Genomic DNA, 21687 nt, shown 5'->3' with positions numbered 1-21687 from the left:
GACATATCTTTGGAAGGGAACCAATGACTACCAGCTACCCTTTTCACATACAGGGCCTACCTTGTAATTACTGGGTGAAGATAAAATACAAGTCACGAAGAATCAGAATGACCTCAAAGCAGAAGGCCTTTAGCACATCACAGAGTAAAATGCTTTATAATCTTATTATCAAAGAAACCTTTGTCCTTCCTGCCCTTGGCCATTGGTAAAGGGGGCACCATCCCTGAGCGGATTTACCCTCATCTGCCACCAGAATCAGGCAGGATGTAGCTCAATCAGGCAGCTCTGTTCCTGTTCTTTGCAACGATCTGTTCTTCTCCCATCTCAACCTCTGATCTTGGGAAGTGGGTTTGTTCCCTATCTTTTTATATATAAATATAATTTTATTTAATATATTTATTTTTGGCTGTGCTGGGTCTTCGTTGCTGCATAGGGCTTTTTTCCAGTTGCGGCAAGCAGGGGCTACTCTCTCGTTGCAGTGCATGGGCTCTCAGGGTGCAGAGGCTTCTCTTGCGGTGGAGCACAGGCTTTAGGGCACGTGGACTTCATTAGAGCGCGTGGGCTCAGGAGTTGCAGATCCCCGGCTCTAGAGCACAGGCTGAATAATTGGTACATGGGCTTAGATGCTGAGGCATGTGGGATCTTCCTGGATCAGGGATGGAAACCGTGTCTCCTGCATTGGCAGGCAGATTTTTTTTTTTTTTTTTTTAACCACTGAGCCACCAGGAAAGCCCTGTTCCCTATCTTGGATAACACTCCCCAAGCCTATAACTTTGTTCTTCCTCCAATCCTTACTGGCTATTACAAAGAAGCCATTAGTGAATCAAGACTCAATTTAAAAAAAGAAGTGATCGGGACTTCCCTGGTGGTACAGTGAATAAGAATCCACCTGCCAATGCAGGGGACGTGGGTTTGATCCCTAGTCTGGGCAGATCCCAGAGCAACTAAGTCCACCCCCATGCCACAACTACTGAGCCTATATGCCACAGCTACTGAAACCTGTACACCTAGAACCTGTGTTCCACAATAAGAGAAGCCACTGCAATGAGAAACCCAAGCATCTCAACTAGAGAGTAGCCCCTGCTCACCACAATCAGAGAAAGCGCGCTTGAAGCAACCAAGACCCAACAGAACCGGAAAAAAAAAAATAAGAGTTAAGACTTAAAAAAAAAAAAAAAAGAAGAAGTGATAATGGTAACAGGCTGACTAGGGTCAGGAGGCAGAAGAGAAAGGGATGCAGGTAGTTCAGAAAAAATTCCAGATCAAAGAGATTTTCTGTGAATTGGGTTAGAGTCCCACGGTCTACAATGCAATCACACAGTGTTACCGTTTTGGAAAAAAGAACCTCCCCCGGTGCTCAGGGGTGCAGACGAGATAAGCAAACCCTTGAAAGAGCCGTCACCGCATTCCTCCCAGGTCCTTCCTTGGTGCCTCCAGACTCCCCTTGCCAGAGATGTGGGCCAAGGAGAGGCCCTGAGGGAAAAGATGGCACAGACAAGAGGAAAAATCCAGAAGTGAGAGCCATCAAGAGAGTCATAAAAATACTTTTAACTTGAACAAATGGTCTGGGGAGAGATGGTGCAGATCGCATAGGGAAATTACATGCAAATACCACACATCCTTTGTGTAAATAGCCTCAAGGCATTCTAACCATTTCCAAGCCAAGGTGGATGCCGCCCTTGGGAGAACCCTAGGAGAGAAGCCAGCGCTTAAGGGTCTCAGGGGTTTCCTCTAATCATCCAAGGAAGGCAGGGAGGTAACAAGCCCATGCATTTTTTTTTTTAAGCCCATGTATTTTTATCAGGTCCTAGCCCTTCTCCACCTCGGGTCTAAGGGACAAAGGAGAAGCCTGCGGCGAGGGGAACAGAGGGATGAGTAATTTCTAGGTCAGCTAGTCCCCTTGAGCCTTTAATTTTGTTCATTTTGGCTGTCCTGGTTTCAGCTCCGTCGTGCATTTTCCACCTTTTGTGACACATCTACTCATTTCAAAGATTCACACAGATGCCCGTATCAGGAGGGAGAGAGAGAACTTGCAGGTGAAGAGCTGATAGATGCTATCCTAATGGTAGCACAGAGTTCCCAAGGCAACAGAGCTGGGGTGGTGGGGGGCATGCCTCAGGGACCTGAAGGAGATACGACAGGCTCCTTCTTGCCTGTTTGCCTTACCCTTCTGCCTGGGCTGCGCGACAGCAAAGTTAGAACTCTGGCTATCCTGAGTATCCAAAACATGGGCCCCAGGGACTTCCCTGGTGGTCCAGTGGCTAAGAGTCCATGCTCCCAATGCAGGGGGCTCGGGTTCCATGGTCAGGGAGCTAAGACTTCACATGCCACAACTAAAGAGTTCTCATGCAACAACTAAAGCAAAGACCACCCCTCCCAACCTGTGCCACAATGAAGATCGAAGATCCTGTGTGCTGAAACGAAGTTCTAGAGCAGCCAGATTCAAAACCAAACCAACAAACAAGGGGCCCAATCACAACGCATAACCCCTCATCTCTCTCTCTCAGTCCTTGGCCCTTGGCTTCAGTGAATTCAAGCTAAAACCACAAGCAGAGAATTTCACATCCTGCTCCAGGTGGGCACGCCAGGCTGATGCGGACACAGGGGCCTGATCCTAAATGTTTTGGGACCCAGCAAACTGTTCCTCCGACAACCGAAAGCTCTCTGTTGAGGAAAATAACCTTTCCCACTAGGAAATCAGCCATCGGCCTTTCATATTCTTGCGTCTTGCCAAGTGTGAATTCCTCATTGTTAATTTCCTGCTCAGCTGCGTGCCTCTAACAAAGGGCAACTGTTTAGACTCCAGTTGGGTTTGTAGCTTCTTAATCTACTTTTCAAGTTAAGATTGAAATGAAAGACAATGTTTACACTTGCCCGGTGTGGCTTGGGTGGGGAGAGTGAGGTGCCTGGGGTGTGACCTTGAAGTTGGCACTCAGTGTCCTGCAAGGCGCCTCACCCTGCCTCCAGCCCTGCTTCCCCGGGGCCTCTGGCATTTGGAAAAAGGAGAGACCTGGGACATTAATCCCATTCAAGCACTCAGTTAAAGAAATCAGGAGAGTTCCTTCTATTTTGCTTTAGTTTAGTCCCAGATTGTTTCTGTCAAACACCAGAGCCCTTAATCTCGTTTCGGTATATTCGCTTCTGCCTTCACTTCCCTGTCCTTCTTTTGGTTTTGAGCTCAGCCCCATCTGGGGCTGCACATGCTACGTGATGAAATCTGTGCTAAAGGAGGTGCCACTAATGTTTCAGCCCACTTTGGATCCTCTGCCCGCTCTGCCTTCTCTGGGGGAAACACTCCAGGCAGGCAAAAAGCCCAGCATCTGTCTCCTGCTAGCCAGAGAAACCAGAATGTGGAAGAGGCAGCGTGCTGACAGCCTCCACACCTCTATGCTCAACTGTGGTTACTTAAAAAATCAAAGGGAGAAACTGAGAACAAATTCTCTTCCTTCTCCTGGGGTTTCTTGACAATACCGAGTGCTGGCTGGAGCATCAGGTCTAGAAGAAGCCGGAAGAATATGTAATCCAGGGCCCCTCACCTGACAGGTTGGACGTAGCTCTAGCCTGGGGAAGCTGAGGGACTTGCCCAAGGTCAGACCAGTGGCTGCCTGGCTCAGAACCCAGGGATCCCAGGCTCTGTGCTCCAGGCCTCACTGTGGGAAACCCGAATTGCTGGTTTGGTGTCTTTATTTACAGGGTAGGTTGACTTCTAGTGCCAGTAGAAGAGGACAAATCAGTGTGAATACATGTTCACCTGTTGGGATGCCAGTCCTAACACACGGTATACCACCCTCCCACAGAAGTTACCCAGTACTGAGCTCAAGCTCAAGCAGGGAGCTATAGTCGTCCTACACCCTGCCTCTATCCTCCTGAAATTGGAGCTGAGGTCAGATGGGTCATTCATCTCCTCCCAGGCATGGAAACCAAAGGGCAGATGAGAAAAGAGGGTTGAGGATCACCCCTGAGGGCTAGATCACATTCTAAGCAAATAGGTTAAAAGTGTCACTTACACATTCAAGGTGCTTCCCTGCTAAAATCTGTTGCTCCTATTCAGTTGCTAAGTCATGTCTGACTCCTTGCGACCTCCTGAACTGCAGCACACCAGGCTTCCCTGTTCTTCACTATCTCCTGGAGTTTGCTCAAACTCATGTCCATTGAATCGGTGATACCATCCAACCATCTCATCCTCTGTCACCCCCTTCTCCTTGGGCCCTCAATCTTTCCCAGCATCAGGGTCTTTTCCAATGAGTCAGCTCTTCGCTAAAGTTTGATCACCAACCAGTTCCGTGACTTTGTGTGTGTGTGTATGCTCAGTCGTGTCTGACTCTTTGCAGCGCCCTGAATTGTAGCCCACCAGGCTCTTCTGTCCATGGAGTTTCCCAGGTAAGAACACTGGAGTGGGTTGCCATTTCCTTCTCCAGGGGATCTTCTCAACTTAGGATTGAACTCACATCTCCTTCATTGGCAGGTGGCTTCTTTACCACCGAGCCACCTGGGAAGCATGACTTCATTTACAAGACACATTTACTCCTGAGCTAATAGCTTATTCATTTAAGCGACACCTACTATTTCATCAGGGGTTCTTCAAAGATTGTGTGTTGAGCCTGACAGAGCAATAAACAGAGATGCTACTCACCACTGTGGTTCTCAGGGTAAACTGCTGGAAGCCTCAGATCGCTATTATGCTCCACGAAGTGTATGTTTATTATATTTGCTTCGTTGTGTACTGTTATCTTTCCTAGTCCAAGATGCAATCTGTGCATGAAAAGAGATCTAGCGATTTCATTAGCTTCCCCTCTGGTTTTCCTGCCTCTCAATCCTCTCTCTTCTCATCCATTCAAAAAATCACTCCCAGCTTAACTTTACTGATATGCAGCCATCATCAGCATATACTCTTGCCCGTGTACCTTCAGTGGCTCCCTATTACCTTACACAAGATGGATATTTTACCCCTGAGCCCTTTTCTCCCTCTGCATCTCAGTAAACCCTGCTTGTACCCTGAAAACAGGGCCCTCAAAGGCCTTCTAGATTGGCCATCTATGGACTGGGCTGTGTATCTGTCAGCCACTACTGTTAACTTTTCACTGGTGTGTCATCTGCTAACTACAGAGAAAGCCCATTGGGTTGGGAGCCTGCTCTCTAGAGCAGATTATTTGGAATTTTGCCAGCCAGTTGCTAAACTGTCAGTAGCTTGAAATTGGCCATGATGGAACTATTTAAACCACAGAAACCACCAAAAACTGCAAACCAGGGCTTCCCCCACACCCCAGGGCCAGTTTGCCAGCACACCCCCAGTCTTAGATTTCTTTGACTCCCTCAGAAGGACCGGGCGCATTGTTTCCCATATGTGCGTCCATGCTCAGTTGTGTCTGACTCTGCAACCCCATGAACTGTAGCCCGCCAGGCTCCTCTATCCGTGGAATTTTCTAGGCAAGAATACTGGAGTGGGTTGCCATTTCCTACTCAAAGGTATCTTCCAGACTCAAGGATTGAACCTGAATCTCTTGCTTCTCCTACATTGGCAGGCAGATTTTATACTACTAAGCCACCTGGGAAGCCCGTTTCCTGTATGTGAATCATTCAATAAATGACTTGCTAAATACTTACAAGGAATAATCGATTTTGCACAATGACTCCATCTGAGCACTTTTGAGTGCATTATCTCATTTAATCTTCAAAACAACCCTGAAGCGGTAAGTATGGTTATTGTTCCCATTTCCCAGATGAGGAACCTGAAACTCACTCAACCAGGTGTAGGGAGCAGGAACCTGTCTGAGGTTCACCTGAGCCTAAAGCCCCAGGTCTTCCCCGCAGATTACTGGTCCTGCCAGCCGCCACGAGGCAAACCTGTCCCTTTGCCAGGCCTGCTGGTCCCTGAGCCAGCAGAGTCGTTCTCTCTGTAGGGCCACCAGTGAAAAGGGGCAACACATGGGAACTGCTCTCCACCTCACCTTCACTTTGCCTCTCCAAGGTTTTTTTTTAAGATTTATTGATTGATTTGGCTGTGCCGGGTCATAGGTGCGGCATGTGGGATCTTTAGTCACAGCATGTCGGATCTAGTTCCCTGACCAGGGACTGAACCAGTTCCGCCTGCATTGGGAGCACAGAGGCTTAGCCACTGGACCACCAGGGAAGTCCCTCTAAGTTTAACCTGCCTTCCTCATCCCACTTCCTTCTACCTCTTCTCCTTATCTGAATTAGGACCATTTTCAGCAAGCCCTTTGATACCCCTCCTATGGAAGGTCTTTCTTGGCCTAAACTTCTCTCCTATAGACACTTTGGTGAAGCCTGTGCTCTTTAAGGGCGTTCAGGTCTGGACAGAAATCCTGACTCCTTGCACAATCCTGTTTGATGACTGGGCTCTGAGCACAGCCTGGTCAGTAGGACGGCTCTGGTCTGGCAGCTCCCCAAGGACAGGTCATAGGATTTCCTCTGGCTGCTCTCAAGGTCCAGGGCTTGATGGACATGGGTATTGCTGGTGACAAAGGCGAGTTCTGGTAGTTTCCCAACTCTGTTGTGTACAACCCAGAGTTCTCGTTCTCAGTAGAAACTTCCTTCCTCTTTATGTGGAAAGCTGCCCTGTGTTCATTAACAGCACCCTGCTTGGTCCAGAGAGTGATCTATGTGGCGTGGGCTCTTGGGGTCAGGAAATAGCGAATGTCCATCATCTGCCCAAGGTGCCCTGTGTTCCCAAAGGAGGAAGGTACCTGTTACCACCAAACTTGAGAAAAAACAAAACAAAACCAACCAAGGACTTTATTTTAAACAAACACTTCCCCTCCAGGACTTGCTTTCCCTTTTTTTTCTCCTCCCTCAATGTACCCTGGCTTCCTGTGTTTCTGAAAATTTCTGCAACCTCAAGTAGCATCTCACTGGAAGCTCCAGATCTCTCCAATATTTCTCTCCATTTTGCTGAGCCCTGGTCCATTTATATTCCCTCTATGACTCTGAGATTCACAGATAAGCAAGGGAGAATAAGTCCATCCTCACTGCCTGACCTGTGGAAGGGCCTCACAGAGGTCATTTAGATACTGTTGATGTTCACCAGTCCTTCCTTCTCTACTTCTGGGTGTGTGGTGGGTCGACTTTGCTGCTCCCTGGAAGTTAGGAGTAGCCATGTGATTTTTCCAGACAATGAACCATGAGCAGAGGTGTATTACTTCTGTGCTAAAGTGCTTACTTGCCAGTGCTCAACCCTCCAGCGCTCTCATGGCCAAGTTCTGGCTGGCGCACAGGGCCAGACAGGAAATGTTGTAGGCTTTGTTGTTCATACGGCAACTGCTATAGTTCAAAAGTACTCATAGATGAATCACAAGCAAATAAGTGTAGCTGTGTCCCAATAAAACTTTATTTACAAAAACAGGAGGCAGCCTGAGGGCTGTAGTTTATAAGACAGTGGAAGCTCCCATAGGCTGGATCGTTACATCACTGCCCAGAGGTCAGTTTTTCTTGAAAGTCACCAAACCACAGCGAACTTCACATGGGTAACAAGTAAGGATTGTAGTTACCCCAGCATAGCTTAGCCTAACCTAATTTGAAGAGTCTTGGCAGCAACTTGAGGAAGGATGTACCATTTTTCATGAATAAAGGAAGTGATACTTTAGCGCCCTTCTCCCCCGCTGCCCAGCACAGGTCCACTCCAACCCTTGCCTCTCCAAGCTTAACATTCCCCCCTCCACTTCCCAGCAGAAGCTGGGGCTTCCCAACAGAAGCTCCAATGGGTCTTGCTATGAACTTGCTTTCAGGGTAACTCTTCAAGTCCCTTTCTGGACTTCCCTGGTGGTCCAGTGGTTAAGAATCCACTGCTGGTGTGGTGGACATGGGGTTCGATCCCTGGTCTGGGAAGATTTCACATGCCAAGGGGCAACTGGGCCGGTGGGCTACAACTACTGAAACCCTCATGCCTACAGTCCTGCAACTAGGGAGTAGCCCCGCTATTCACCGCAACTAGAGAAAGCCCTCGCACAGCAACCAAGACCCAGTGCAGCCAAAAAAAAAATTCCCTTCATTCTCCTTTCTATCTACCCAAATCCTTCCCATCTTAGATTTCCCTCCTCCAAGGAACTTTCTTGGACTGTTTCCTATGATTGCTAGTTTGGATCAGCCAGGGATTCATATTGCTCGGGGGCTCCGCTGAGCTCACCCAACAGGGTTAGGGGAGAGAGGGACTGGGCTTGGGGAAAGGTGAGTCATCGGTGCACCGGAATCAATCTCTTAGACTCATAATCACCTTTGTCTGGAAATACATACACATAGGATTAAATGACAAAAAATAAGCAAACAAGGGAATGCTTAATGCAAATTTGAGGATTATGTGTCTGGGGAGGAAAGGAATATGCATTTGAGGAGAGTAATGGCTTTCAGAGGTAGTAGTCTTGAGTTCTGCGCTGGGTACTTGGGTTATTGTTCATTATGCTTCAAACTGTGCATAGGTTATACACAAACTTAGTGCATGATATAGTTCTCAAAAAAAAAAAAAAAAAGGTGTGCCAGGTTGGAAGGCTGTCTCAAATCTTAAGGTCAGTGTCGGTCATAACAACCAGCCTCCTCCTGTGTTTTGGAAGCATGGGTGGGGCTAGAGAGGCCCAGTGCCAGGCTCATCAATTTCTGTCCCATAGAAAGAGGCTGGCGCCTGAATCCAAGAGGACAATTGAGGACCCTAGAGAAGGAAGACCTTCCTAAGAAGGCTGTCTCCTGCCCTCTGGCCAAGGCCCACCTCTGTTGTTGTCCCTTCGAAAGGGTTGCCAGAGACCTACCTACCATAAGACACACCTGGCAACGAGAGGTGGGGCCGGCTTATCACGGGGCTGGCAGGTACAGGACACAGATTACAGGCCACCAGGGCTGCTTTTGGGAAATGCCATTAACTCTGCTGGGAGTGGTACGACCTTTGTCCCTTGTGGACAGGTGACATCTAGTGAAAACGTAATCTGGTATAAACCAGTATGAACTCATCCCTGAGGTCTGGCTTTGACCTTCCCACTGCTTCCAACAATACAGAGCAGTTTTTGTGTCACTGAAGGTGGATTCCAGCGGGTGGACAGAGCTAGAAAGGAGCCTGTGATATTGAAGAGCATGAGCTCTGGGAGCAAACACGTGGACCTGGGTTCAGACCTCAGCTCCACCCTGAGCTAACTGGTGACTTGGTCACTTATTACCTCTCTGACCCCGCTTTTCTTCTTTGTTAACTGGGGATAAGCACAGTCCTCACCTCACCGGGTTGTTGTATTAAAAAAGGTAATCCAAATAAAGAATAGCACAGAGCTGAGTTCAGAGAACATTCTCGACAGACATAAATCTCAATGATCACAGAGGAGGACTGGGATTTGCCTGGAGTAGACGCGCTACTGCACCAAGCCCGCATCTCCTTTAAGGAAAGTTAGTCGCTCAGTTGTGTCCAACTCTTTGCGACTCCATGGACTCCTCTGTCCATGGAATTCTCCAGGCAAGAATACTGGAGTGGGTTGCCATTTCCTTCTCCAGGAGCTCTTCCTGACCCAGGGATCAAACCTGGGTCTCCTGCATTGCAGGCAGATTCTTTGCCGTCTGAGCCATTAGGGAAGCCCTTTCTTTAAGGAAAAAGACTAGGGAAAAAAGTGGCCAAGTTTACCTTAACCATCATATAGTAGAAATAGCCTTGCAATGCAGGGGACTCAGGTTCGATCCCTGGTCAGAGAAATAAGACCCCACATGCCACAGGGCTACTGAGCCCCTGTGTTCCAACTACTGAGTGTCCCAGAGCCCACGGGCTGCAGCTAGAGAGAAGCCCGAACACTGCAACTGAAACCCACCACAACAGAAAAAAAAAAAATAGGTTGTATTAAACAAGCAAGAGTTGGCAATTGCATTAGAAATCCATAAAAGGAGAGGCATGCCTAACCTCCAGCCTAACCCAGCTGCCCCTTGAACTTTATCTGCATTCGACCTCCTTACCTGACACTACGTCCTCTCCCATGATTCCTCTCCTCTCAACATCTTTCTGCTTCTCCCAGCCACCTCGTCCTCTTGTCTTGGTATCTGGAAGCAACAGTAGGGAAACAAGAAATAAGAATTTGAGGAGGGAGAGAAGGAAGGAAAGATGGAGGGAATGGAAGAAAAGGAGAGATCTAATCCTAGTGCTGCCATAAATCAAGCAGTGATTTTGAATAAGTTCCTCACCCTCTTTGAGCCTCAAAGCCTATTGGAAGTTTCAAACCAGAGAAGATGTTCAGAGTTGTACAAAATTTCAGCAAGGAGACTGCATATGGTGGGTCTTGCATACCAAGAGTCCTCAAGTTCCCCCTCTCGGTTGTTTTGTTTTTTAATTTTTTGGCTGTTCCACACAGCATGTGGGATCTCAGTTCTCTGACCAGGGGTCAAACCCGCACCCCACTGCACTGGAAGTGTAGAGTTTTAAACATTGGACCACCAAGGAAGTCCTTCTCTCAGTTTTGTAGGATCTGTTTGGGTCAGAGAACAAGAAGTAGAAAGGAAGAAGGAAGAAACAGGAATGGAATGTACATCAGAGATGGACTGGGAATGTCAGTTCTCCACCCCTCCCCCATGACTGCCCAAGAGAGCAGATGCCTCCTTTTCCTCATCTGGGGCTCATTCCTTTCCAAGCAACCCCTGTGCCAGTCCCAGTGCCTTGATGGCTCTTGGTGAGCCCCACTGAGGTGACACTATAGCATAAGGAAGGCAGTGTGGTGTAATGGTTAACCACAGGTTCTGGAACTACACAGGCCAATGCTTCACTCCAGTACTTACTACTGTGACCTTGGGTAAGCTCCTCCCCTCTTCTGTGCCTTAATTGCCTTGCTTGTGAAATGGAATTCTGGATTGTCGTGGATTGAAATGAGTTAACAGACAGTAAACTCTTCGAAAGACTTCCTTGGTGGCTCAGCGGTAAAGAATCTGCCTGCCAACTCAGGAGACTTGGGTTTGATCCCTGGGTCAGGAAGATCTCCTGGAGAAGGAAATGGCAACTTACCCCACTATTCTTGTCTAGGAAATCCCATGGATCGAGGAATATGGTGGGCTAGTCCACTGGGTCACAAAGAGTCGGACACCACTGAGCGACTTAAACAACAATAAACTTTTCAAAAGATGCCTGGCTCACCAGAAATGCTTGGTTAATTGCAGCTGTTGTGATGATCCAGATATTTATTGTTGCCTGTCTCTCCACCAACTCAATGACTTGCATTCCCAACATCCTTGTTATCTGGACCCCCTGCCCCACCTCCACGGCCCCCGAGGAAATACTGGCTAAGACTGTTTTTCTCAGTTATTGTAGCATGGCTCTTTCTGTAACCTAGACCATTGATGTAACAAGGATTTTGTTCCTTCCAAGACTACTACTGTGCTTTATTCGTTATTAATGGGCATGCTTTTATTGCTCTGTTTTGCCTGCTGCACATTGTCCTCTCAGATGAAAATAATACCTTCACTTAATAACACCTTGCACTTGGGGAGCTGCTTTCATCCCAACAGCTCAAAGCCCTCTACAAATATGACCTCATTCATTTTCCCTGTGCTCCCAGGAGGGGGGCACTCCTGTTTCCCAGCCTGAGAAGGGGAAGCCTTACTCCTATTCATTGCCAAACAGATTCTCAAAAGTCAAAGTATTGATTAAGCATTTCCACTACTCACAGCTACAAATCCGAGGCAGAATTCTGTTGCTTTCTCTGCCCAAGTTGACTTTATGCCCACAGCAGATAACCAGAATGGCTTGGGGGCCTGGTCTTCCATGCCTCTGCTGGGTGTCTATAGCTGTGCCCTGCAAATGGTAAACATCAAAGAAAGCTTCAGAACAGACCACACTGATACCCAAAAAAAATTGCTTTGGCAATTTTGGTGTTTTCAGGACCCTTTTTCTTCATGGAAATGGCAACCCACTCCAGTATTCTAGCCTGGAAAATCCCATGGACAGAAGAACCTACAGGGCTCCAGTCCATGGGGTCACAAAGAGTCAGACACAACTTAGCTACTAAACAAAACAAAACAAAACAAAAGGGCTCCTGGAACTTCCCTGGTGGTTCAGTGGGTAAGACTCCGTGTTTCCACTACAAGGGGCACAGGTTTGATCCCTGGTTGGGGAACTAAGGTTCCACATGCTGCAAGGCGTAGTCAAAACAAACAAACAGACGTAAGGGTTCCTGCAGTCTGAAATGCCTCTGCCCAGTTCGATCCTACTACTCATGGCCCTGGCATGCTGGACACCTGTATGTACTTGTGAAAACTGGAGCCCCGCAATGACAGTACTTCCTTGTTCTGAGGCTGCTTGTGGCCCAGGCTCCTTGGCAAATGGCAACTTCTGGCTGCTCACTTTTGTTTTCACCTTGCAATTACTGGAAGGGAAGGGCTGCAAGCTGTACTTGACTCTTCAGCCACACTCCAGGTCTCAGCCCATGCAAACCTGGAGGTAGCGAAGTACAATTACGGCAACAGAAATGGGTCTGGGCAGGCAAAAAGCTGACTCCTACTCCTTCAAAACAAACAAACAAAGGGACTAACTAAATGGGACAAACTCATTATAGTGCCTGAAGCTGTTTTTGATCAGTACATAAACACTGGGTGTAACTTTTTCCTTATTTATATATTTTTTTAAAAAAATATGGTTAGGTTTTCTTAGATGGAGAGTTAAATCCACTTCAGGCAAAGTCAAAATAGAATCATGGCTTCCTTTCTTTTAGCCTCCTGTTCTGAAGACTCTTCATTAATCATAATGTACTCTTTGATTGGTATTTTAGATCCAGAACTTACAAAGTTTTTCAGAAACAGAAATTCTCACAGTGAATTCCTAGCAATGTTTACCTTTCTAAACTCTCTAGCCCGTCTTCAGTCTGCTTAAACTCCTAGTTCTCTTCCCATCCTGATGATTCCCAAGCACAAAACTTGAAGGTTAAATCCAATTCAGAAGATGGAAGCTCAGTGTATATAAATAAACTTTGTTTTTAAATGTCTAGAGTGGAGAGCCAGTACCTGTATAGAAACAAATTAAAGTTTCAGTTAGGTCAATCAATTTATGGAAGAACATTTTTTTGTTGTTTTTAGTTTTCATATTAGTGTCTGAGAAAGTCTCATTTTCTCCTTGAGATTATATTTAATGTACATTAACATTGGAAGGACTGATGCTGAAGCTGAAACTCCAATACTTTGGCCACCTCATGCCAAGAGTTGACCCATTGGAAAAGGCCCTGATGCTGGGAGGGATTGGGGGCAGGAGGAGAAGGGGATAACAAAGGATGAGATGGCTGGATGGCATCATCAACTCGATGGACATGAGTTTGAGTAAACTCCAGGAGTTGGTGATGGACAGGGAGGCCTGGCGTGCTGTGATTCATGGGGTCGTAAAGAGTCGGACACGACTGAGCAACTGAACTGAACTGAACATTATTTTACATCTTCAGAAAGCCAATTTTTTTGGCCTAAAAACGTAGGGAAAGGCTGTTGGGCTTTTGGGGTGGGTTGGACTGGAAGGAGGCGTGAAGAGATTACATTACACTTCAATAAAAAGCCAAAAAAAAAAAAAAGCAGAGCGGCTTGAAAGTTTAAAAAAAATAAACAATTTTGAGACTTGAGTAGCTGCAAAGACTCTGTTTCCTATTTTGATCACTGTGTTTCTCGAGATGACCACATCTTTCAGAGGAAGTGAGTCAAAGCCACTCTGTCTTGCTTTTCCAGCTGAGCATGTTCAGTTTCAATGAAGTAATGAATGAACTTGGCCGCACCACCCCCCAAAACTACAACAGCAAATAGAGGAGCCTCAGCCAATCAGCTGGCACTCAAGGTTTTCAAGTTGAGTTCAAACAGACTCACGGGAGACCAATCAGATGGCGCGGCTCCGCCCCAAACGCCGGGTCGGGGCCAATCAGGAGCCCGGACGAGCCAAAACACAGCGTCTGGCCAATGCCCGGGAGCCCCACAGCGCCGACGTCCGCCAATGGGCGCGGCCAGGCAAAAAGAGAAACAGTGCGGGCCCGCAGGCCGCAGGATTCGAATCGAACGTCCGCACGGGAACCGGGCGCCGGCCGAGCGGAGCGGGCCAATCAGCGGCGGCGGCTCTCGGCCCCCGAACGTTGGGACACGCGGCCCCGCCCCGCGCTGTTGTTTGTGGTGTCGGCCGGCAGCGCGAGCCGGACAACAACACTCGCCAGGCGGGCGGCGCGGCGGCCGAGGGTCCGGAGGCCGCGGGCGGCGGCGGCGAGCGCGAGCGGAGGGCAGCCGGCCTCCCGCGGCCGCCGAGCCCGGGAGTGCGCGCCGGCCGGAGCCATGTCGGTGAACATGGATGAGCTGCGGCACCAGGTCATGATCAACCAGTTCGTGCTGGCAGCGGGCTGCGCGGCCGACCAGGCGAAGCAGCTGCTGCAGGCGGCCCACTGGCAGTTTGAGGTGGGTGCGGGCCGAGAGCCAGCGCTCCCGGGCGGCCCCGCTCGCTGGCCGCCGGCCCTGGGGTCGGGGTGCAGGCCGGAGCTCCCAGCCTCGCGCCGCGGAGGGGGAGGGGGCAGGGAAGCTCTATTTATATCGCCCGGTCCGGCGATCCGCGCCCGGGTGGGACGCGGGGCCCCACCGCCTGGGACCCTCGTGTGGCCTGGGGGACGCCCCCTCCTAGCGACGCGTGCTGGCGGGCCGAAGGGTCGGACCCGGAGGCCCGGGAGCGCAGCGCCACGGACACCGCGGAGGGTCCCGGCCGGTGGGGCCGGTGAGGCCGGGCCGGCCGGTGGGCTTCCTGCCTTCGGCCCCCGTTAACCGCCACCCTGCCGCTGTGTTTGTCCGCAGACCGCCCTGAGCACGTTTTTCCAAGAAACCAACATTCCCAACGGCCACCACCACCACCAGATGGTAAGTGTGGCCGGGCGCGGCGGGCAGGAGGGCCGGCCTCGCCGCGGCCGCGGCGCAGCCGGGGCGGCCGGGGATGCAGCGCACCGGGGCGGCAGAGCGCGCGGGCCGGGGGCCGCTGTCAGGCGCCGGCGGTGACAGCCATGTTGCCGGGGAGCGCCGCGCCGCGTTGTAAACAAAGAGCCAAAATGTCTTCCAGGAAAGAGCGGCTCCCGGGGCCGGCCGGCTCGCCCAACTTTGCGGTCAGGCCTCCGGGGCCACTGTGGCTCGACCTGAGGCCTTGTGCCCTGGCGATCTTCCTAGGCCAGGGGCTAGGAGGGCGGCCGGAGGAGTAGCCAGGAGGCAGGTTATGGGGAGGGGGCTCGGAGGATAACTAGACATCGGGGGAGGGGGAAACGGAGGGCGGGAGTGAAGGCCCCCCCCAGAGGACTGGGACCTGAGGGTGTCTGTTTATGGAGCGCTACTTATTGCTGTTCAGTGGCAGCCGCCCCCCCCCCCCCCCCCCCCCCCCGCCTCAGCCCCATCCAAACAGCCCAGCTCTATGGGGAACAGGAAAGGGATAAATCCACCCCGGCCTGGGAGCTGGGCTCTTCCCAGGTAGTTATGTCCACTCTTTTCCTGTTAATGGAAAAAGACGTAACCCTGAGCCGCCTGGAAGACTTACAGGTTTTTGGCTAGATAAGCCAAGAATGCGTTTAATCTCTGTAGGTGAAGACATATAAAGCGCAGGAAACAGAAGCGGTTCAGGCCTGGATTTGCTTTCTTCTCTTGTCCAAGCTGGCCCCAGGCCTGGGCCTTTGCCCTCCTGGCCATAAGGTATCCTCTCTCCACTGGGCACAGGACATCCCTTCGCTTTAGAGGTTTGAATGCCTCCTTGTCCCCCTCTAGTTACCGGTTTGCCCTGCTGGGGGAGGAGGGCCCCACGATAGGGATCGTAAAACACACTCCTTCAGATCTGTTGCGGCTTCTGAAGTGTATTTTTTGCCATTTCTCACCCTCAGTGTCCTGGCCCCCGGCTCCCTTCTCAGAGTGGGAGAGTTTTCCGCTTTGCCTGGAGAAGCTGCCGTGGGTTCCTCTGCTGTGTCTTGTTGATGCCGTGTATTTCATATACTTAAAAAGGACCAGTGGTGGCGGGGGGTCTGTTTTGACCCCTTTAACCAGCTTTTCTCTTGGAATGGCCCGTGTTGTGTATAAATCAAAAAACAAAACCTCATTGGAATATGAGGAGAATTACGCTGGCTGCAGGACTGTGGCAGTTGAGGCCAAGCTGTTGGTAAAACCAAGAGGGGTTCATCTCCAGGGGGGCCTCCACCCGCAGCTGACTGAGGGGAAGCTGCCGTGTGAGCCTGGGGATGTCCTGCCTCCGTGTCCTCTTAATGGGGCCCTAGAGGTTTGTTCCATCAACTGGTCGTTTCAAAAGGCCCAGGCTTCCGGCTCAGCGGCTCTGTGCTGCCTTCAACAGAGAGGCTCGCCTGCAAGAGCCGGGACTGGTGATCCTTTTAGATTCTGTTGCTCTTTCCCTGCAAATCCCCAGGGTTTGTAATCCTTTTGAAGCTTCCCTTGAGGGCTGTTGCCGGTTTTGTAACAGATAGTAGGATTGTTGTCCCCCACGAGTGTACCATGTATTGAATACCTAACCAGCACCTGAGAGAACACCATCCCTGCCCTCTTAGAGCTGGTCATTTTTTTAAGAGATAATAAATCAAAGGAAAATGTTACATAAAAATACCAGAAGTGCCCCAGGCCATGAGTAACTGATAAATAGTTGTCCTGTAGATTACTGGACATAAACAGTTGGAGGCATCTTCCCAGATAAGAGGGGGATGGGCTCCCGGGTTAGATTGGGAAGGGCCAGGAAGAGGAGAAAAACACTGGCTAGGAAACAGTGGGACATTCAGAGGGTGCAGTGGACGCCGGGTGTGCTTGGGAGCTGGGAAGCGCTCTCGGTAGCTATTAGAAGCAGAGCTGAACTTTCACAGGACTTGGTCCAAACCCCTGGTTTTATAGAAGCAGAGAGCAACTCCAGAGAGGTTAAGGAAATCGCTTGAGCTCACACAGGCAGACGGGCACAGGCCTGCTCCAGATAGCTGGCTTGGTGAACTGGGGAAGTCGGTCACGATGTTGTGATGCAATTGGCTTCTGCCCCCACCCCCCATTCATTGTTTCCTGCTGCCGAGAAGTCAGCCCTGGAAGAGGGGGGTGGTGGTGGAGGAATAGTGAAGGGAGGAGGGAAGTGGTCTGGGTGGGGCCAGGCCTGCTGCCCTGGGTCCTGTGGCCTCCCTGGAGAGGACACGGGTTGGAGCCCCAGCTGCTGATGGGGGACTCAGCCCAGTTAATCAGAGAGGGTTGCCCACCCCGCCGTGGGCCTGTCCCCATTTGGGGACTGGAGTTTTTAACTGCAGAGCTGTGTAAGCTCCGTCTGCAAGGTGAAGAGTCCGCAAATCTTGCTCCCTGCGCCCTGTGTCTGGGGGAGGGGCTGGTGTTGCTAAAATTAGGAGAAATTCAAAGAAGGGCTCCCATGGCTTCCTGGGAAAGGGAGAAGCGGCCATGGGGTCACAACAGGCTCTGTGCGGGCCGTGTTCTCTGCTGCCTCCTCCCTGGGCCCCCGCGAGGTGCTCCTGGATGGCACCTCTGTGCTCCCCGCATGGCAGGGGCAGGGTGTGGGGGCTGCCTTCCCTGATGTTTGCAAGGAGGCTGGCAGTTACGGCACACCAGCCCGGCCCCTGCCCTTCCTGGCTGGAGTCCCTGCTCAGGGTTGTGGCAGAAGACAGCAGAGGTTGGCATGTTTGCAGCTACCCCCGAGAAGAGGGCTGAGAGGGGCTGAGTGGACTCGCCGAGACGCTGGCAGCAAGTCACGGGGACGCCGGAAACCGACATCCCTGGTTTTTGTCCTCTGGGAGCCCGGGCGTGAAGTCGCGCTAGATTCACTGATTGCAGATGAGTAGGGCCTGGGTAGAGGTTAAGAGCTTGGGTCTGCAGACCTGGGAGTCCCCCAGGTTCCGGCTTCTCAGCTTGCGCCCTGCAGTGGTGTGCTTTAAGTATTTGGCTGCATCGAGTCTTAGTTGAGGCAGGCGGGTTTAGTTGCCCTGTGGCTTGTGCAATCTTAGTTCCCCGACTAGGGATTGAACCTGTGTCCCCCGTATTGGAAGGCGGATTCTTAACCACTGGCCCACCAGGGAAGTCCCTGCAGTGCTGTGTTTTTGGTGAAGTGATTTGAGCTTTGGGGCTCGGTTTCCTCACCTCTAACAGAGAGAGAATAATCAGAAAGACCTGTCACCCCCATGAGAAGTGAGGTGATGAGGCAGAGGCCCGCCGACCAGCGCTGCTGCCGGGGAACGGACTGGAGTGCCGAGCAGGCGCAGCTTCTCCTGAGCTGGCCTTGGAGGGAGACCCCGGATCTGGCTGTCTTCCCTTGACTTGACGACCCCGGGACAGCTGTGGGCAGGTTATTGAGGAGCCAGCCGAGTTTTCACCCAGGCTGAGGCACTCAGCTGTGGTGTCCTGGGTTTCCTTCCTTGTCCCGGCTTTAATCTGACACCCTAGCTCCTGGCTGGAATTAACCATTTGCTTCTGACACTGGGATGTCATTCCCAAGCATCAAGAAACACTCTCTAGGGACTTCCCTGGGTGGTCCAGTAGCTAAGACTCTGTGTTCCCAATGCAGGGGGCTTAGGTTCGATCCCTGGTCAAGGAACTAGATCCCACCTGCTGCAACTAAGACCCAGCACAGCCAAATAAAAAGAAACACTCTGGTTTTGACAAAAATTGCAGGAGCCCGTCCCTATGTTTTTGGTTTTTATTGGTTCGGTACAAGGGATGCTTTTGTGCTGTTGAAACCTCTTTTGGACTGAACAATGGAAAATAAAAGAGTCAGGCCTGGTTGAGCCCCACAGGAAGGCAGGCTCTGTAGGACCTCGGACTGTGGCTTGGGGATCAGGGAGGGGGCCCATGTGGGCAGCCCTTGAGACCCCTGTGTTCTCTCCCAGCAGATGTGTACCCCCAGCAACACACCTGCCACACCGCCCAACTTCCCCGACGCGCTGGCCATGTTCTCAAAGCTTCGTGCCTCCGAGGGCCTGCAGAGCAGCAACAGCCCCATGACCGCCGTGGCCTGCTCACCCCCTGCAAACTTCAGCCCCTTCTGGGCCTCGTCCCCGCCCAGCCACCAGGCCGCCTGGATCCCACCCTCCTCCCCCACGGCCCACAGCTTCCACCACCTCCACCACCCACAGCCCACGTGGCCCCCCGGAGCACAGCAGGGGAGCACGCAGCAGAAAGCCATGGCGGCGATGGACGGCCAGAGATGAGACTGGATGCCGCCGGGCGCTGGGCTGAAGCTGGGGGGCGGTCCAGGGGCGGGGGGGAAGCTGGGCGTGCGGGGGTTTCCTGAAGATCGCACTGGAAGATTTTATATGAGAGAATTTTTGTGGGTGGGGGGACAGTAAACTTCTGAGCCACTTGGATCCTTCAGGAGTTTCTTCAGGCAAGTTTTTTTGTTTTTTTGTTTTTCCTCTTTTTAATATATAACTATAATATATATACGAATATATAAAAATAACTAATGTATGTGAGAACGGGGCTGGCCGACGGGGTGTTAGGTCAGTGGGGAAGGGCCAGAGAAGCCACCCAGGGGGCCAGCACCCCTTCCTCCACCCCTGTCCCAGGGCAGGTGCTTGGGAGCCAGGTGGTGTGACTCTGCAGTCACGTGGTGTCTGCTCCCTGCCTCCTTTCAAAGGTCACACCTTCTGGAATCCGGCGAAGGACCTCTGCCTTCCCACCCTGTGGGAGGGACTCCCGGTGGTGCTGGGTGGCTGAAGGTGTGGGGGCCGCTCCCCGCCCCCGGCCAGCTGTGCAGGGCTCGTGGAGGACTTGCGAGCTGGCCCCCAGCCCTGGGGCCGCCCTGCCTCTTCCACTGTGCCCGGCCGCAGACGGCAGAGTGGAGGGCTGGCCTTTGGATGGAGTTCCCAAATCAAATCATCTCACCAGGGTGAAATTTTAATTTAAAACGTAAAAGAGACTTTTCTAACTTCCCTGGTTTGCGGTGCCTTTATTTGCCTTGGTACGGAGAGCGCGCTCTTTGGGCAGAGGGGTGGCGGGCCCTTGGCTGTGCTGCAGTCGGGGGACCAGCCCCATGGCCATGCGGCGGGGTCGGGTGTTCTGACAAGGGGGCTGATAGGTCGGATCGGGTGGGAGGAGAACAGGTCCTGGCTAGGTCACGGTGACCCTCTCCTGGCCCTTGGCCACCAGAGGCTGAGCCTTAGCCCTGGAGCCCCTGTCTTTGCAGTTGGTGGGGTCGGGGGGAGCGGCCTGCCTGCCTCGGGGGTCCCAATGGTGGCCCCACGATTCAGCCTGGGCCCTCCCCGCCCCCCCAAGGCATCTTTCCGCCGTCTCTGCTCTTCCTGCCCCCAAGCTCCTTTGGGGCATCCTGTCCCCACGTGCGTGTCGTGTGGCCCCGTCCCAGAGGTCAGTCGCAGCTCTCGGAGCCAGAGGCCCGAGTGGGCCCCCAAGGGGACTGGCTGCTTTCCCTTCCCGCCTTCCTCTTGGCCTCCTGGCGCTAGGATGAAGCGGTGATGGCAGTTGCTGGCCTGGTGGGGCCCTTCCTCAGGCTCTCCCACGCAGGTGGCCAGGTGGGTGCGGAGCCCGTCTGCCTGAATGCAGGAGTTGGGAGGCAGGCCTCAGGCTTGGGGTTCCTGCTTGAGCCCCTCCCCTCCCCCCCAACCTCCACACCCCTCCAGCACATGTGAGCGGGCGCGTTCCCTCCCTCTCGGCAGCCTGGGCCTTGCTGTCAATCAGGCCTGCAGGTCTGGACGTTCAGACCCAAAGTGCAGGGACACCTGGGAAGCGCCCCGCCGGGCTGGCTGGCCCACCCTACTCCTGGCCCTCGTGTCTTCATGGGGTTGCTGCGGGGCAGCCCCCCGTGGGTGTGGAGCGGGACCGGGGACACAGCTGCCCTCGGCCGCCCGCCCTGCACGTGACCGTGTGCTCGAGGCTGGGTTTATCCTTTCAGTTTTGTTTCCTGGTCGGGGATCCGTGGGACTCCTCCCACCTGCACCCTTCACTCTGCCCACCTGTGCTTTCCCAGGCTGGAAGGGGAAGCCCCTCGTGGGCATGTGGGCGGCCAGTGCTGGCTGAGGGCGGGCAGGCGGCCCAGGTGCGGGGAGGCGGAGTGGGGGGCCTCCTCGTCCTTTCAGGGGCGTCGGGGGTCGGGGGGGCTGGCTGCTCCTCCCTCCTCCCCGCCAAGCTGGTGAGTTTGGATTCCAGGCCAGGACACAGCAGAGGAGGGCCTGGGCCGGGCCTGCCTCCCGCTCGCAGAGCAAAGGGTGCCGGGTGCCTGCTGGGGCTCCGGGCTTCTATGATGAATCAGATCTCAGCAGATGGGGGGGGTGCCCCTTCCCACAGGGAGTGCCTGCTCCACCCATGACACCCCCAGCGAGCCCCACCCTCCGGTGCCCACAGGGGGACAAGGGAGAAACCCTTTTCTGGGCTATTTCCTGCCACGCCCTTTCTCTATGTCACCCCTCCCCTCACACGCCTAAAGCAGGCCTCTCACTGACAGAGGGGCCTGGGGGTGGGGGAGGGAAACCCACCTTTGAGGAGGGGGCTGATGAGAATAGATCTGAAGGCAGAGAACTGCTTCCATGACTATCTGGGTGGGAGGCAACTATTATTACCTTGTCCTGGGACTCTGGGGACAAGGGCTTGTCCCTTACAGTTGACTTGGGTGGACAGCAGTGAGCCCCCTCCTCTGTTCAGGGTGACCTGGAGCAGGATGAGGGCCATCAGACACGGTTCTCTATCTCCCTGGGGAGTGAGGGGAGCAGGGACACGGCCTGGCCCCAGCAGCCCCTCTTGCGTCTGTGGCAGCCATTCAAG

The 21687-nt window shown here is 52.5% G+C and overlaps 1 protein-coding gene across 3 annotated transcripts; it reads left to right on the top strand.

Moving 5' to 3' along the window:
• Positions 1 to 13932: 13932 nt before the first annotated feature.
• UBALD2 (UBA like domain containing 2) lies at positions 13933 to 19844 on the top strand. Of its 3 annotated transcripts, XM_043905446.1 has the most exons (4): positions 13933 to 14367; positions 14755 to 14817; positions 15523 to 15630; positions 18804 to 19844. In XM_043905446.1, the coding sequence occupies exons 1-4, from the start codon at positions 14248 to 14250 to the stop codon at positions 19119 to 19121; spliced, it is 609 nt and encodes a 202-aa protein (XP_043761381.1). In that variant the 5' UTR covers positions 13933 to 14247; the 3' UTR covers positions 19122 to 19844. The 3 variants fall into 3 exon arrangements, with proteins under 3 accessions (XP_043761381.1, XP_043761383.1, XP_043761382.1); XM_043905448.1 differs by lacking the exon at positions 15523 to 15630; XM_043905447.1 differs by lacking the exon at positions 15523 to 15630 and having other exon boundaries at positions 18801 to 19844.
• The last annotated feature ends 1843 nt before the right edge of the window (positions 19845 to 21687 follow it).

The sequence above is a fragment of the Cervus elaphus genome, chromosome 5, assembly GCF_910594005.1.
Source record: "Cervus elaphus chromosome 5, mCerEla1.1, whole genome shotgun sequence".
Classification (NCBI taxonomy): Eukaryota; Metazoa; Chordata; class Mammalia; order Artiodactyla; family Cervidae; genus Cervus; species Cervus elaphus.
The sequence above is the reverse complement of the archived record's forward strand: the minus strand, read 5'-3'. Positions and strand labels throughout refer to the sequence as shown.

Excerpts from the sequence above, each read along its gene's own strand:
- UBALD2 (XM_043905446.1), top strand. The coding sequence starts at position 14,248 with ATGTCGGTGAACATGGATGAGCTGCGGCACCAGGTCATGATCAACCAG. Across the intron at positions 14,368-14,754 it reads CGGCCCACTGGCAGTTTGAG|ACCGCCCTGAGCACGTTTTT; the intron begins GTGGGTGCGGGC and ends GTTTGTCCGCAG. Across the intron at positions 15,631-18,803 it reads TTTGCCCTCCTGGCCATAAG|ATGTGTACCCCCAGCAACAC; the intron begins GTATCCTCTCTC and ends CTCTCCCAGCAG.